Source organism: Barbus barbus (assembly GCF_936440315.1).
Source record: "Barbus barbus genome assembly, chromosome: 11".
Taxonomy (NCBI): Eukaryota; Metazoa; Chordata; class Actinopteri; order Cypriniformes; family Cyprinidae; genus Barbus; species Barbus barbus.
In genome coordinates this window covers 27,480,703-27,495,159 of record NC_136739.1, presented here as the reverse complement: position 1 = coordinate 27,495,159, position 14,457 = coordinate 27,480,703, and the positions used below count along the sequence as shown (strand labels likewise).

General features: G+C 34.6%; 1 protein-coding gene across 1 annotated transcript in view; it reads right to left on the bottom strand.

Annotated features, from left to right (window-relative positions):
• Nucleotides 1-12,424, bottom strand: part of LOC306876950 (integrin alpha-4-like) — a 29,210-nt gene extending 16,786 nt beyond the window's left edge. The window contains exons 1-12 of the mRNA XM_079428419.1: nucleotides 12,080-12,424; nucleotides 11,209-11,321; nucleotides 9,296-9,393; nucleotides 8,275-8,404; nucleotides 8,113-8,180; nucleotides 7,904-8,033; nucleotides 6,236-6,321; nucleotides 5,646-5,708; nucleotides 5,424-5,561; nucleotides 4,309-4,417; nucleotides 2,961-3,055; nucleotides 2,165-2,255 (exon numbers count right to left, since the gene is read on the bottom strand). Of these exons, the coding sequence (XP_079284545.1) occupies nucleotides 2,165-2,255; nucleotides 2,961-3,055; nucleotides 4,309-4,417; nucleotides 5,424-5,561; nucleotides 5,646-5,708; nucleotides 6,236-6,321; nucleotides 7,904-8,033; nucleotides 8,113-8,180; nucleotides 8,275-8,404; nucleotides 9,296-9,393; nucleotides 11,209-11,321; nucleotides 12,080-12,279 (1,321 nt within the window). The 5' untranslated portion in view covers nucleotides 12,280-12,424. The remainder of the gene's footprint in view (nucleotides 1-2,164; nucleotides 2,256-2,960; nucleotides 3,056-4,308; nucleotides 4,418-5,423; nucleotides 5,562-5,645; nucleotides 5,709-6,235; nucleotides 6,322-7,903; nucleotides 8,034-8,112; nucleotides 8,181-8,274; nucleotides 8,405-9,295; nucleotides 9,394-11,208; nucleotides 11,322-12,079) is intronic.
• Between the last annotated feature and the right edge of the window lie 2,033 nt (nucleotides 12,425-14,457).

Below are 14,457 nucleotides of genomic sequence, written 5' to 3'. Positions count from 1 at the left end.
AATAGGTGGCACCAAATACGTGTAAAACGAGTGTGCCATGAAATACGTAATGTAATGTGTGTTGTAAAGATAGCGAGTGAAAACAAAAGAAAAAGAAAAGCTTACAGCGGTATGAGTCGTAACTGTCATGTTAGCCTGATGGGACCAAACTTCCTCTGTAAGTGATTTTAAAACGTAAGACAGTACCCAGATTTGAAGACTACAATAAGATTTCACTTCTACTGTTAATAAAATGTTGGTAGGCTACTATGAGATGGATAGCCTCAAATGTTATATAATTCAGATGGGCTACCTGTTATTTTTATCAAAAAGTGTATATTTTTAAATGTGATTGTTGGTACATTTTACCAGTATTTACAATACTTTCAAAACAAAAATTTAAATAGAAAAAAAATGCAATATTAAAATAATTAAAATATTTAGTTTTGTTGTTGTTGTTGTTGTAGGTTTTTCTCAGTAAAAGCCTAATACTTCTAAATTATGATGTTTTTGATGTAAAAATCTTGATAACATTATAAGTGGACCTCACAGTACAAAACAATAAAAAGGCAGTTCATGGCCCCTTTAAATCAAATAATGAGCCAGAAAATAAGTTATAGTTTGTTCTTCATAATGAAGCAGAAGCTCAAGTTGAGCACATTGTATTGTGGGATATAGTATTTCACATACTGTGCTCTACTTGCATAATTGAGAAAAAGTAGTAGGCTAGTTACTCAGGGTATTTCATTCATACAGAAGATTTGCATACTGTTCACTGTATACACACTACTACTTTCTTTCAAAACAGTATGTAGTACTTGTCCATTCTGGTACTGTGCATATTTTTCTGCCTTCAAAAATTTTACTCTTCAAGACAGGAAACAGAGTCTGAGAACAAGAAGTTCTGACACCTCTGAGAAAAAAAAATGTGTCAGCTTTATTTAGCTTCTCTTATTGATTTGTGATACATATTCAGGAAACACATCACAGCTGACACCCACAGCATAATTTATTTTAAAAATGCTGACGTGTTATGGCCATGCTTGCTGCTCTTCATTTGTGCATGCAGGGTTTGGTTGTTCACAGAAAGAGAAACCACATTTGATTAGTGAACTCACTCCCAAAATGTCAGTGAGTGATGGCCACATTTACATTAAACACGAGTAGTGTGCACAGAACTAAACAACTACATGTCGAGGCAGTAACACCACTCTCTTAGACACTAATGCCGTTTCTCAATACCAAGTTTGCAGAGTCTGGACTTCCGTCCTTTCGAGTTTGGACTTGCCAAGTTCGACTCAGAAGAACTGTCGAGGACGGGAGGACGAACTGAATTCTGGGTTATGGCCCGTATCAAGTCCGCACAAGTCACCTCTCGATGCATCCTCGGTAAAAGGGGCGGATCAAGAACACATCCGGGGATTTGAACTGGACTTGGCTAGATGTGAACTTTGAATTGGAACAGTACTTCGGCAGCGACTGATGACGTTTCACAAGTCCACAAGAACACAAGTACAGACAAGTACGCATATTGAGAAACGGCTTAATACTTTGTCTGAGGTCTAATATGCTATATATCCTGTCAAAAACAGCTAATACCAAACACGTACACAACCCTTCAAAAGATTTGGGAAAGTAAGATTTTACTTAATGTTTTTAAAGAAGTCTCTTACACTCACTAAGACTGTAATTATTTGATCAAAAATACAGTAAAACAGTAATATTGTGAAATATTATTACAATTTAAAATAACAATTTTCTCTTTTAATATATTTTAAAATGTCATTTATTCCTGCGATGCAAAGCTTCGAGTTTTCAGCACCATTACTCCAGTCTTTAGTGTCACAGGATCCTTCAGAAATCAGTCTAATATGCCTAATGTTAAAAAGAGTTTAATATTTCAATACACAGTGCCGTTTAATATTTTTGTGGAAACCATGATACATTTTCTGGATTCTTTTAGGAATACAAAATCTAAAAAGAACAGTATTTATTTGAAATAAATCTTTTGTAACATTATAAATGTCTGTTCAGTCAATAAAATTTTTTTTATACTTTCTGAATAAAAGTATTATTTCTTTAAAAAACTACTGCCCCCAAACTTTTGGACGTAGTGTAGGTTGAACATGCTTCATGTTCACAGAGGAAACATATGTTATTCATGTTTTTGTGTTAAAAGCGTTACCTGGGTAATTGTTGCTATCAATATCAACTCCTCCAGACACTGATTGGCCAAACATCCTGAAGTTGTTGCCCAACAAAGAGCCCGTTATTCTCTGCATTGAAGAAAGCACAAAGACAGCATTCAGAACAAATTTAGATTCAAAATTTGACGTATTAAATGCCAAAGGAGTTGTACTGTACTCCAAGAGACATGCAAATGATCTTATCTATTTCAAGAGATCACGTTAATATACTTGATTTTGAACGATCAGTGACAGTTTATTTTGCAATAATGATCAGATGAATGCATACTATAGCTTTTTTTTTTTTACTTTACTTTAAGTGACTTACATTTACGTTCTACAATTAACTAGTTTGTGTAACATTGGAATCAAACCCATGACCTTTGACATTGCTAGCGTCATGCTCTACAATAACTGGAAAACCACAGCACTGTTACAAGGCCACAAGAGCTGCTGCTGATCACTACAAACATCCTGTATGTAATCATTTTGGCCTGAAGTTAATATAATTAGATGAAGTTCTTCCTAAACATTCGTTTTTATAACTGGATTCTCATGATTTGGATTTGCCCTGATCGCTGCTTGAAACTATACATGGAGAGAAAGGGATTTCAGGAAATTGCTACATTAGACTGGGCACTTAGTACTCTAGTGTGGAAGAGAGAAGAAGAAAGACTCAAAACAATAGGGCAGTTTACACAGGATGGGGAGGACTGCTCAGGTCTGACCTTTCCCGCCTCCGTTTCATTCTTCCCTGCCCATAATATCAGCGCAAACAGCAGCTGGGGAACGTACTTGAGAGAAACTCTGTGCAATACCACTTCTCCTCCCATTGTAGATATATATAGCACCACGCAGATCGTCCTCCTGAGGGGCTCCAATGGCCACATCTGAAACACAAACATTGTTGCGTTAGCTTTGTTCCAAAACCTAGTGTTCAGTCTAATTAGACAACATTTTAAGAGTGTTGCTAAACGTAGGAAGTAAAGATAAGCAACCTTCTAAGGTATAGCATTCAAAAGATTTTTGAAAAAAGTCTCACCAAGGCTGCATTTATTGGATAAAAATATAGTAAAAACAGCAATACTGACAAATATTACTGCATTTTTTTTAATAGTTTTGTTTTGTATTTTAATATAATTTGCATGTATTCCTGCGATGACAAAGCTCAATTTTCAACAGCCATTACGCTGTGTCTTCAGTGTCACATGATCCTTTAGAAATCATTCTAATATGCCGATTTGGAATTTAAGAATTAAGAAGAAAAATTATTATAAATTTTGTGAAAACATTTGTTTCAGGATTCTTAGATGAATAGAAAGTTATAAAAAACAGCACATATTTTAAATCTTTTGAATGTCTTTACTGCCACTTTATGATCAATTTAATGCATTCTTGATTAATATAAATATGAATTTCCTTAAAAACAAATGACTATTCCCAAACTTTACATTACCTTATTTTGGTCAAATTCTATTATTTTCTTATTTTGGTCAAATTGTAACACAGCATTGCAAATATTATATAAAATACATATGTGACCCAAAACCAGTCATAAGGCTCAATTTATGCAAGCTGAATAAATAAGCTTTCCATCGATGTATTGTTTTTTTTTTGGATAGGACAATATTTGGCTGAGACACAACAATTTGAAAATCTGTAATCTGAGGTGCAAAAAAAATCTAAATATTGAGAAAATTGCTTTTAAAGTTGTCCAAATGAAGTTCTTTGCAATGCATATTACTAATCAAAAATGAAATTTTGATATATTTACAGTAGGAAATTTACAAAACATCTTCATGGAATATAATCTTTACTTAATATACTAATGATTTTTGGCATAAAAGAAAAATCTATAATTTTGTATCTATAATGTGAAGATGGGGTTTGACAGAAGACAGGCTTTGAAATATAAAGAAAATACAAAATGAGGAAGTGAAACACTGAGGTTTACCATCAAACCTAGAATGAGGGAAAATAGCCCTTATACGTACCATTTATAAATACAGCAAAACATGATACAGTAAAATTGTAGTACTAGTCAAATAGAGCAATTCAGCACGAGAAACGTACAAAACTGAAGTGGTTTATAAAGGATCCATACTCAAACATTGATGTGTCATTCAGACATACAGAACTGTACCTGGATATCCGTCATCGTCAATATCACCAAGGTTCATGATGGTTTCTCCAAAACGTGCTGCATAAGAGTCACTCCCAACTAACTCGAAGTCTGCCTCTTTCAATTTAGCCTGAGAAAAAGACACAGTGATACTGAGGATATTTTCAAGAGAAGCATGATGTTAATTGTTAGAAGCAGATACACAATTGACCACAGTTGACCGCACTGTTTCTGTGCTTCAACTGTGACCAGAAAATGTGCAAACTATTGTTTGAGGATTCATAAAACAACACAGTAAACGGTGACAGTAAAGCAGTCACATGTGAAGTGTTAAAAGCATGGTGCTTTTTGGAGTAGGTGGTTCATTTTTGACATTATGGGAAAAGGAAACCTGTTCTATTGATATGGCCTTGGTGGTCACGATCAAAGCCAGAATACATACTTCTACACTGAACAAACATAACAAGATAAGACAGCTCTAAATATATAGATGTCATTATGTCAAATGCATTACATTGCAACTCGTACCATTCTAAAATTACCAATATAGTTAGGAAGAAATGGGTGAATTGCATCAAACACATCAAGAACACATACTGGTCATATTCCACTCCAAAAGTTTTATGGTTTAAAAAAAAGAAGCACATTTTCTCATTATCCCTTCACATCATTTTTAGAGATGCAAATTTTCTAAATTTATATAAATTAACAAAAAATGTTATTTAGAAAAATAATTAAATAATTAATGTATAATATAAAATAATACACAGTGAAATAAATATAAAATAATATAATTTTAATATATTTTATATATTAATTTATTATAAAATAAATATAATTTACTTTATTTTTATTTAAAAATAAAATTACATTTAGAAAAAAAAATCTTTTAAAAATCAAAACTGAAACGTATTTGATGTAATGTCTTTAATTTATGCTGATTTAGATATAAAACAAAAAAATAATATTTATTTATTTTTTAAAAATTATTTTTTGTGTGAATGTGTATACACAAAATTATTTTTAAAAGTAACTCTGGTGGTCCTAAAAAATAAACAAACAAACATTATTTTATTTGCATTTGTCATAGGTATGCATCAAAACATAATTAAATATATATCATGTCACTGGCTCACCTCTGCCTGGTTTATGTAGACATGAACACGTCCCTCCTCCCTGACTGAGCTGAACATAGGAGCCCCAACCAGCAGATCGGACAGTCCGTCTGCATTCAAGTCAACAGCACATAGACTAGCTCCATAATAAGAGCCGAGCTGTAAACAGGAGCAAACATCACTATTGTGTTCATTCAGCAGAAACATGCCCAAGGAACACTGAAAATTCTAGAAATGTCTTACCTGCTTGCCTTTGGATTTGGCAACGACTTTCAAAGTGTTGCCCTCAATCCTGAAAATGTAGGCCTTAAGTAAAAGAAAACACAGGAATATGAGAAATGGGAACTCTAGACACAGCAGCCTAAGAATGGATTGTATATGCTGGTGAATGAAATACATTTCCGTATAGTTTCAACACAAATATGAATGGTAGCTCCCTGATAATTTTTTTCCCAGTCTCTGTTCCTTTGGTAAAATCATCAGACACCATACTGTTACTCACAAAACTCATAAAAACTGGAAACTCAGCACATCTGCAAATAAAAACCTACTTCCTCTTCCGCACAGATGGAAGAAGAGTTCAGTTGAACTGTTTTACCGTTCGCAACTGCATACAGAGCATAGATGTCAAGAGGGTCTCATTTCTAAATCCATACACAACTACTGATATTCAGTATAGCGTATTCAGAAAATTGCTATTAAGCTACAAAAACCTACAGGCTGTGTCAAACAGTTTAACTAACCAATCTAGAGAACTGTGACATTAAACTACTTTAAAATTGGGTCTGTTCTAATAGTCAGATGACGATGGTGGTGGTGGTGTTAACCCTTACTTTACCAGTCTGTTCATGCTGGGGAGCACCACCCACTATCTCAGTGCTGTGAGGATCTAGAAAGTGTCCAGCACTAACAGCATAACCTGATGGGAAGAAAACCATATGTTGTGTTGAAATGTCCCAAATGCCCATTCAAAGTGCACAAAAGCACTGTAAAAAAAATAAAATAAATATAATAATAAAATAAAAAAATTAAGTAAAAAGCAATTATTTAAAGTCCAGATCTTCCTAATCTACAGAGTTATTATGGTTAACTAAAATGTGAAATAAACATTAACTGAAATATTTCCGCTAATTGCCAAGTCAGCATTTCTTATTTTCATGTAGTTTAACTTGATGTACTAAAAAACTAAATTTTAAATAAAAAAACTGTATAGACATATTTAAAAAAAAGTTATATAAATGACAAAAAACACAAGAAATTAATAACACTTTAAATTTAAAATGAAAATGGAAAATATAAAATTTAAGTTATTCAAAATATTAATAAAAATCGACTGATACTAATCAGTGATACTAAAATAACATTGATAATCTAACCCTTGCAAGTAACTTTTGTAGCTTGATTCAGTGATAATCAATAAAAACTGTTTATTTAGACTTTACAATGCTTGTGATAACTGGAAAATTATTTTTAAAAGTCATATTATAGAGAGCCTTCACCAGCAATTTCTTGCTGATGAAATACAAATACAATTTCATATTCACTATAGCTATTTTTTATTTTATTAATCTGTATGACTTTTGAAATCAAATTCCCCTGCATGTCTTCTATGACAGCAGGAACCCTTTTGTAGATGTGACTGTAGGGCATGAAGATATTAAGATAATAAATATAAACATTAACATTGTTACATTATTATTATCAGTTGATTGAAACAAGTGTGTTGTGAAAAGTGGTACACAAATAAATTTGATTTGACTGACTACTTTACTGTTAAGAGTGGAACCCTAGAAATCACGTGAACAAAACGCAATATTCATGACTAAAATGAGACGTATGTTTGTTTAGAAAGTATAAATAGGTTGCCATGAGATCAAAACAAAGTGACTCGTTAGCCATATTTTGCAACAGTGTGATGCTCATAGATTATGCAATGCTGTCTGTTTCCTGTTTAAATAGAAAAACGTTATGCCATATAACAGCAAAAGTCTGTACTGGACGTCTTAAGAAGCTGATGATCATAAATTATATTTATCTTTTTACATGTTTAATAGTAAACATTTCAGCAAAATTAGACCAAAAGGAAAAGCACTTATTTCCTACCAACATAACCTTATACACAAATCGTAAAAAAACTGACCATACAGTATTTCTGTTCCAAAATCTATAGTTGGCTTGATGTATATCACCTACATAGGCAGCGACATTTTAAGTTAGCTTCTTAGCTATCATGGAACATTCTAGAATATTCTACACAGGCAGAAATTCACATACACATGTCTGCCATTATGGATGTAATAATCTTGTTGCAATGCATTCTGGAATGGCCTTCTCCATGAAAAATACATGCTGTCTTAGAATTAGAATAAAATGAGGTATCTTAGCAGACAGCACAATAAATCTGCCTACAGTTATTTGCGTCTATGATACCTTACAACCTTGCCTATGTGCTTACTTGGATTTGTTACAAAGAATACAACATGATCAATTTCAGAGCTCACCTAAATAGCTGCCATAGAGAACTTCACTGTCATCATCCACATAAGCAGCTGAAATGTTGCTTGTGGTGTTGTAGACAAGAACGGATCCGGTCCAGTATGAGGTACCGGGGGCTCCCATGACCATCAGGTCCTACAAACACAATACGTTGTTACCAAATCGATTGAATTCAATGTCGGCTCAATCAAAATGCCATTAAAGTTTCTTATACCTCTGTGAAAAAATTTGATATTCCTGCTTGACAAGACCCATAACCTTCACCAAACTTCCTTTGATGATCTAAGGAGGGAAAAAGATTAATTGCATTAGGTTACACTTGGTTTTTACCTGTGAACCAGAACCTAACCAATACAGGAGTAATGGAAATCTGTACCTTTATAGCAGGGGATAATATGACTGGCATGTTTCAAATCTGGGCTGAATCTGAAGCAAACACCATGCGGCAGCTTGTTCTGATTGTCTTTACTAGAGTAGTAGATATTCTTCCACCGATGTCCACATGCCTAAAATGTACACCAGAATAGAGTGAACTAAATAACTATTTACTTATCATACCCGTCATCATACATATTCCACACAAAATTATCATGAAACAATTTAGTTCTTTATTAACATTTTTGACTTGCATTTATATGATCAAAATACAATAAAACAAATACTGTGAAATATTATCATTTAAAATAGCTGTTTTCTATTTATTATATCTTAAAATCGAATTTATTCTTTTGATGGCAAAGCTGAATTTTCAGCAGTCATTGCTCCAGTCTTCAGTGTCACATGATCATTCAGAAATCTGATATGCTGATTTGATGGTGAATTACTATCAATTATTATTGGTGCTCTATTATTAATAATGTTTTTAAATGATCAATGTTGAAAACAGTTTTTGCTGCTTAATATTATTGTGGAAACCATGACATTTTTCATCATTTTTTCAGTGTTACTTGAAATGAATGAGCAGCATTTATTTGAAATAGAAATATTGTGTAACATTATAAATGTCTTTACGGTCACTTTTGATCAACTGAATGTGTCTTAAGTGTTAATTTCTCTATTTTTTTTTACACCAAATATTTGAATGGCAGCATGTCAGAGTTTCCAAAAAAAACATTAAGCAGCAACTGTTTTCAACATTTAAAATATTAAGGAATGTTTCTTGAGCACCATATTAGCATATTAGACTAATTTCTGAAGGATCCTGTGACACTGAAGTCTGGAGTAACGGCTGCTAATAATTCAGCTTTGTCATCACAGGAATAAATAACGTTTCAAAATGAATTAAAATAGAAAACAGTTATTCTAAATTGCAATAATATTTCACATTATTACTGTATTTTTGATCAAATAAATGCAGTCTTGGTGAATGAAGTGCATGCTTTGACCAAAAGACATACCAAAACATGGCCTTTTGAGGGCTGCCGGGACAGACTGACACCGAGCCACTGGTTATCACTCTCTGCCAAACAGTGTTTTCCACAGTGCCGTACACCTCCTGAAATCATGCAGTCAAATTAATATACTTAATATGACTAAATTAATACACAATCAATCAAGAGCCCAAAGCGCTTACTGTGGGAAACTACTCAGAAAATGTAAGAGACATGCAGTGCAAATGTGTTTCATCTCAAGCAAATTCACACCTGTGGCTCACAAGCTCAGTTCTGAATGACACAGGATGAGGAGCATGAGGTGAAACTTGAAACAAGGCTACAAATAACTCTGAAAGCAGCATGTTGTGATGTAAAATGAAAGTGCTTTGAGACACTGTGTCAAGTGCACTAGTAGAAGAACTGGGGTTTTCTGAGCATCCCTTATGAACAATGTCCATTCCACACCATATTAAATCTTCTTATAAGACTATAAACAGCAACTAGATCTTGACATTTCAGAAGACAATTAGTGTTTTTTGCTCATGCAAAACTACACAATGTAGTCTTGTAGATGGTTGCCAGGGTATTGCATGTGGTTGCTAAGGTATTTTGAGTGTTTTAGCCTGTGGTTGCATATTGGCCCCAGTGAAAAGGTCCCTAAGAAGCAAATCTGGTCCCTATGCATGGCTCAGTCATTCAATGAAAGTCTATTATAGTTTTTCTCTGCCATTTTATTGCCCAGGGAAAACCCGTATAAGCACACATAACTCCACAACTCCTCAAAAACCCATCTATAGCATATGAATCGCAGTGAAATACATGCTAAAGTTACAGTAGATAATATGGATTTGGTCAAACCTCTAATCCTAAGTATGAGCAATAATAATAGTGATCCCTCTCTTAGCAAATGCCACTAATAATGAAACCTTTTCAGACACATTAACAATCTCAAAACGAACGTGTGTGCACTCCAGCATGGCTTTTGGTGGAAATTATGGGTTTAATGCCATTTCCCTTGACTAAAAAGAGACATTTTATTTGAGAGCTATATATATCCTGTAGTTTGATCTACAACGAAGACTATCCCCCATCCCTTGTTTCGGGCTGGGAGTATAAGCATCATCTTCCTGACAGGAGGAAACCCTCCACAGTCTGGCTGACCCCGCATGGGGAATTCAGTCACAGGACGTTTTCACAGTCAGGGGTCTAGAAAGCACACAAGTTCAATCAGAGCTCTTTCAGAAAGTGTGAAGTCTAAACGGTACAATGTGGTCAAATGCAAATGCTTGACTGTTTAGAGTTGGTCTTCAGCAAACAGACGGAGAAAAAAAGAGGGAGAAATCCAAAGAAACCGTAGGATAACTTTTATAAATAACATAACAAGCCCTGCTAGATTATGTAAAGTGTTTAACAGATCATTAAAGTCCGTTATGAAATGTCATTAAATGATTTATATTATATTGGTATATTGACTACTATTGATTATACTTTTTTTCATATTTTAAATATATGATCAGTCTTTGGTGTTATTTTCTTTGTCCCCTTTAGTATGAAGCATGACTGGAGCCGACATGGACAAAACCTGATGATCATGTTCTCCATCATGTTTTGAGAGCAATTCTGAATTGAAGAAAGAACATCTGATTATCTAGCAAAATCCTAAAACCTTTTTTTTTTCCATGTTTAAATGGTTTTTCAAAGCTTTGGTGAACTTTTGGACCCCACATGAACTACTGATCTCTTAAGCATTGCATAACAGTTTACTGATGAAATTTGTTGTTGCTCCAAAACAAACTCATTGGCAAATAACCACATATTACATATATTTTTAGAGTAACCTTTTTTAAAATTAACCTCTTATTCAACTCTACCTTTCAGATCATAGACAAAACAACAAGAAAAGCTTAATTTCTGAAGGTAAGGGAGGGAACACCTACCAACAGGGAGCTGCTCACATTGGGAGCTCCACACACTGCAGTTGTAGATGACTCCAGGATTTTTGATATGAGGATAAAAGCTGGACTCAGCCACAGGCGCTCCAACTATCAGCCTTAACAATAAATATAACATTAAACAAGTGTGTTTTGCCACTTTTGAAACGAACATCAAGATTTTAGAAGGAATGATTCATGATAAACGGTCCAGCAGTGTGACAAATGAATTTAAGTACAATTATCTCTGAATTAATAAGATGTCATTAAAGCAGGAAGCATAAAATGCAGTTTAAAATGGTTTTAGATGGAGAAAAGTATGTCACACTGCAGGACGTGTCAGCTACCTACCAATAGATGAACCATGAAACCAGGGTCTGAAATTAATCAGGGCTCGGGGCAAAAGAAACTCTCACAGATATCCTCATGTGAGATATGATCATCTGAGCAAGTACTTTTGCAAAATTTGATGCATTTCACAATATTCCACTAGACCTATCTAGGCTTCTTTATCATTTCAGACTTTGAATTAAAAACTAATAAAATAATCTCTGAAACAATAAATGTGAAAAAACACTCCCGACAGCTTTAAAGCTTGAAACAGTGATATTATTACATCTAAAAATACAGCTGGACGAATGTATAAAATGTATGCTGACAGAAAGTTTGATTGTGAAGTTGAAAGCCACGTAAGAATATATTTTATTTAATTGATCCAACTTAAATTAAATGCGGGTTAGAAATACAAACAAATGCACTAAAAATGTAGAAAATGCTTTTGAAAATCAGTCAAAGAGAGCAAATATTAGTTTAAATCTTGCTCATTCACCCTTGAATTAAAACATTCAAACTTCTCAAGCATGTTTAATGCACTTACCAAGAGTCCTCAGCATGCTGATGAAGCAGAACCGAGTATCCGAATAATGATCCATTGGGTCCATGAAAAACTAAAGGATGCTCCACATCCAGATTGTAGCAGTCACACAGAATCAACAGGTACCACAGGATCCCAACCACACATCTCCACTTCAGCGTATCTCCTGGGAGAAGAGATGAATTCATCTCGCCAAGAGTCATAGCACCACAGAACACAAACGAAAGCAATGCTTCCTTAGAACAAAAGTGCAAAGAGTTCGAATAAATTTTTGGTAAAGATATCACGAAGTTGTCATTGTAGTTGTGAGCTCGCGATGTGCGCTCGCCTGTTGCGCTCCGGCATATCATCTGTTTCAGACGTCACAGCGCTCTGAGTCAAGGGAAGCCTTTGAAGTGAGCGCGGGCGCGCCGCAGGGGCGGGGACGCGCTGAGCTTCTCACACGCTTCAGACTCCAGACGCTGGAAACAGAGGAAAAGATGAAGAATGCGATGCATTAACCGTCACATGTTCTGTTTGACGCCCCAAACCACAGTCAATATCTCAAAAGTAATGCTTTTTCCAAATTTTGTGAGAACTGATTAGAAATACGATATAACTTGACCAGATTACTTGGATTTTTAATTTTATTTTAATGCTCTAATTCAGGGCTGTCCAAACTCTGTCCTGGAGGGCCGGTGTCCTGCAGAGTTTAGCTCCAACTTGCCTCAACACACCTGCATGGAAGTTTCTAGTATGCATAGTAAGAGCTGGATTAGCTGCTTCAGGTGTGTTTAATTAGGGTTGGAGCTAAACTCTGCAGGGCACCGGCCCTCCAGGACCGAGTTTGGACAGCCCTGCAGTCTAATTCATTTTAGTGTTCCCGGACCACCGGTGGACCCCAATGGCGCTCTTTTTTTTTTCAATTATTTTTTTCTCTATCACATATTTTAGTAATCATGATAAACAGTATTGGGGAGTAACTAGTTCCATGTAACGTAATTACGTAATTTAATTACAAAATAAAAGTAATTGTAATCAGTTACAGTTACTGAGAAAAATGTGTAATTAAATTACAGTTACTTATGAAAATGTTAAGGATTACAAAGGGGGTTACATCGGCTTTTTTTCCACACACACTCCCAGATTTAATTGATTTCTTTCATAAATTGCAGTGACCGCTCTAAATATGAAACACCAATGTTTCAGGAGTTTAGAAATGCTTATTTGATAACTCTTATTTCCTATATGGGTTTATGTATAGCTATGCTTCATTTTTTTTTAAAGATTAACGATGTTTGAAGATTAAGATGTTTTTTCCAAGGCATTGTTAGATTCCAGTGTTTTCTGTCTATGCAAAGATTTGATTTCAAAAACAATATCTAATAAAATATTTCTTGTTATGATTTTAAATATGTATTTAACCACAGAATGATCTCAAAGTAAAGGTCATTGCATACTTAGTCCGAAATTTTCACATGCGTTTTTCCGTTTATGGGTATTCCTCATATTTCCTATCAAAATACATGCTACGGATGCGAAAATGCAGAAAATCGAACCTGAGACAAATTTTTTTATGACGGATGAAAGTTTTGGAGGCAGTGTGTAAACGTGATTGACAACGTGAGGTCATATTAATTTTTTAACGAGCAAAAATTTCAAACTCAGTGTGCAATGACCTTAAGTCTGATTTTGTGGTGGCTGTGCTTCAAAGGGGACATTGGATGCCCATCTTCCACAATTTGGTATGATTCTTTAGGGTCTTCATGAAAGGTCTGCAACATACTTTGGTTAAAATTCCTCAGTGGCCATATAAAACAACACCCTTTTTCCCTTGCTCTGTTCACAGCAACTCATTTTGGGGCATGTCCCTTTAAATGCTAATGAGCTCTGCTCACCTGCCCCTTTTATCCATGGAAGAGCAAAGACGATTTGCAAATAATCAGAATCATAAAAAACATAAAGTGTCAGACTTGCTTCTTATGGAGGTGCAGCATTACAATTAAAAACAAAACTAATGCTCTAAGTCCTCAGTGACTCTGATGTCAGGAGAAAATTAAGATTCTTATGTTCTTTTACATCACAAAACTAAACAAAACACATGTAATGCTTACAAGATATTGTTGCTAAAGCTGATCGAGTGTGGAGAAAATGATGGACTTCGTTCAACTGCCTGAGGGTGAAAATGTGCTAATATTGGACAGTTCTTCAGCGGTTGTGGGCGGGGCCTGAGCAATATGACATCATACTGCTCAGAAAATCAAAACGGCTTGATAATTGAGACTGTTTAGGATTTTGGGGGACTAAAAAAAGGAGTGAATGGATTTTTATCATTGTTGGGTGGTTGTGTCCACACACTGCTAAGATACATTTATATGCAAACAGCATGTAAAAGTGAATTT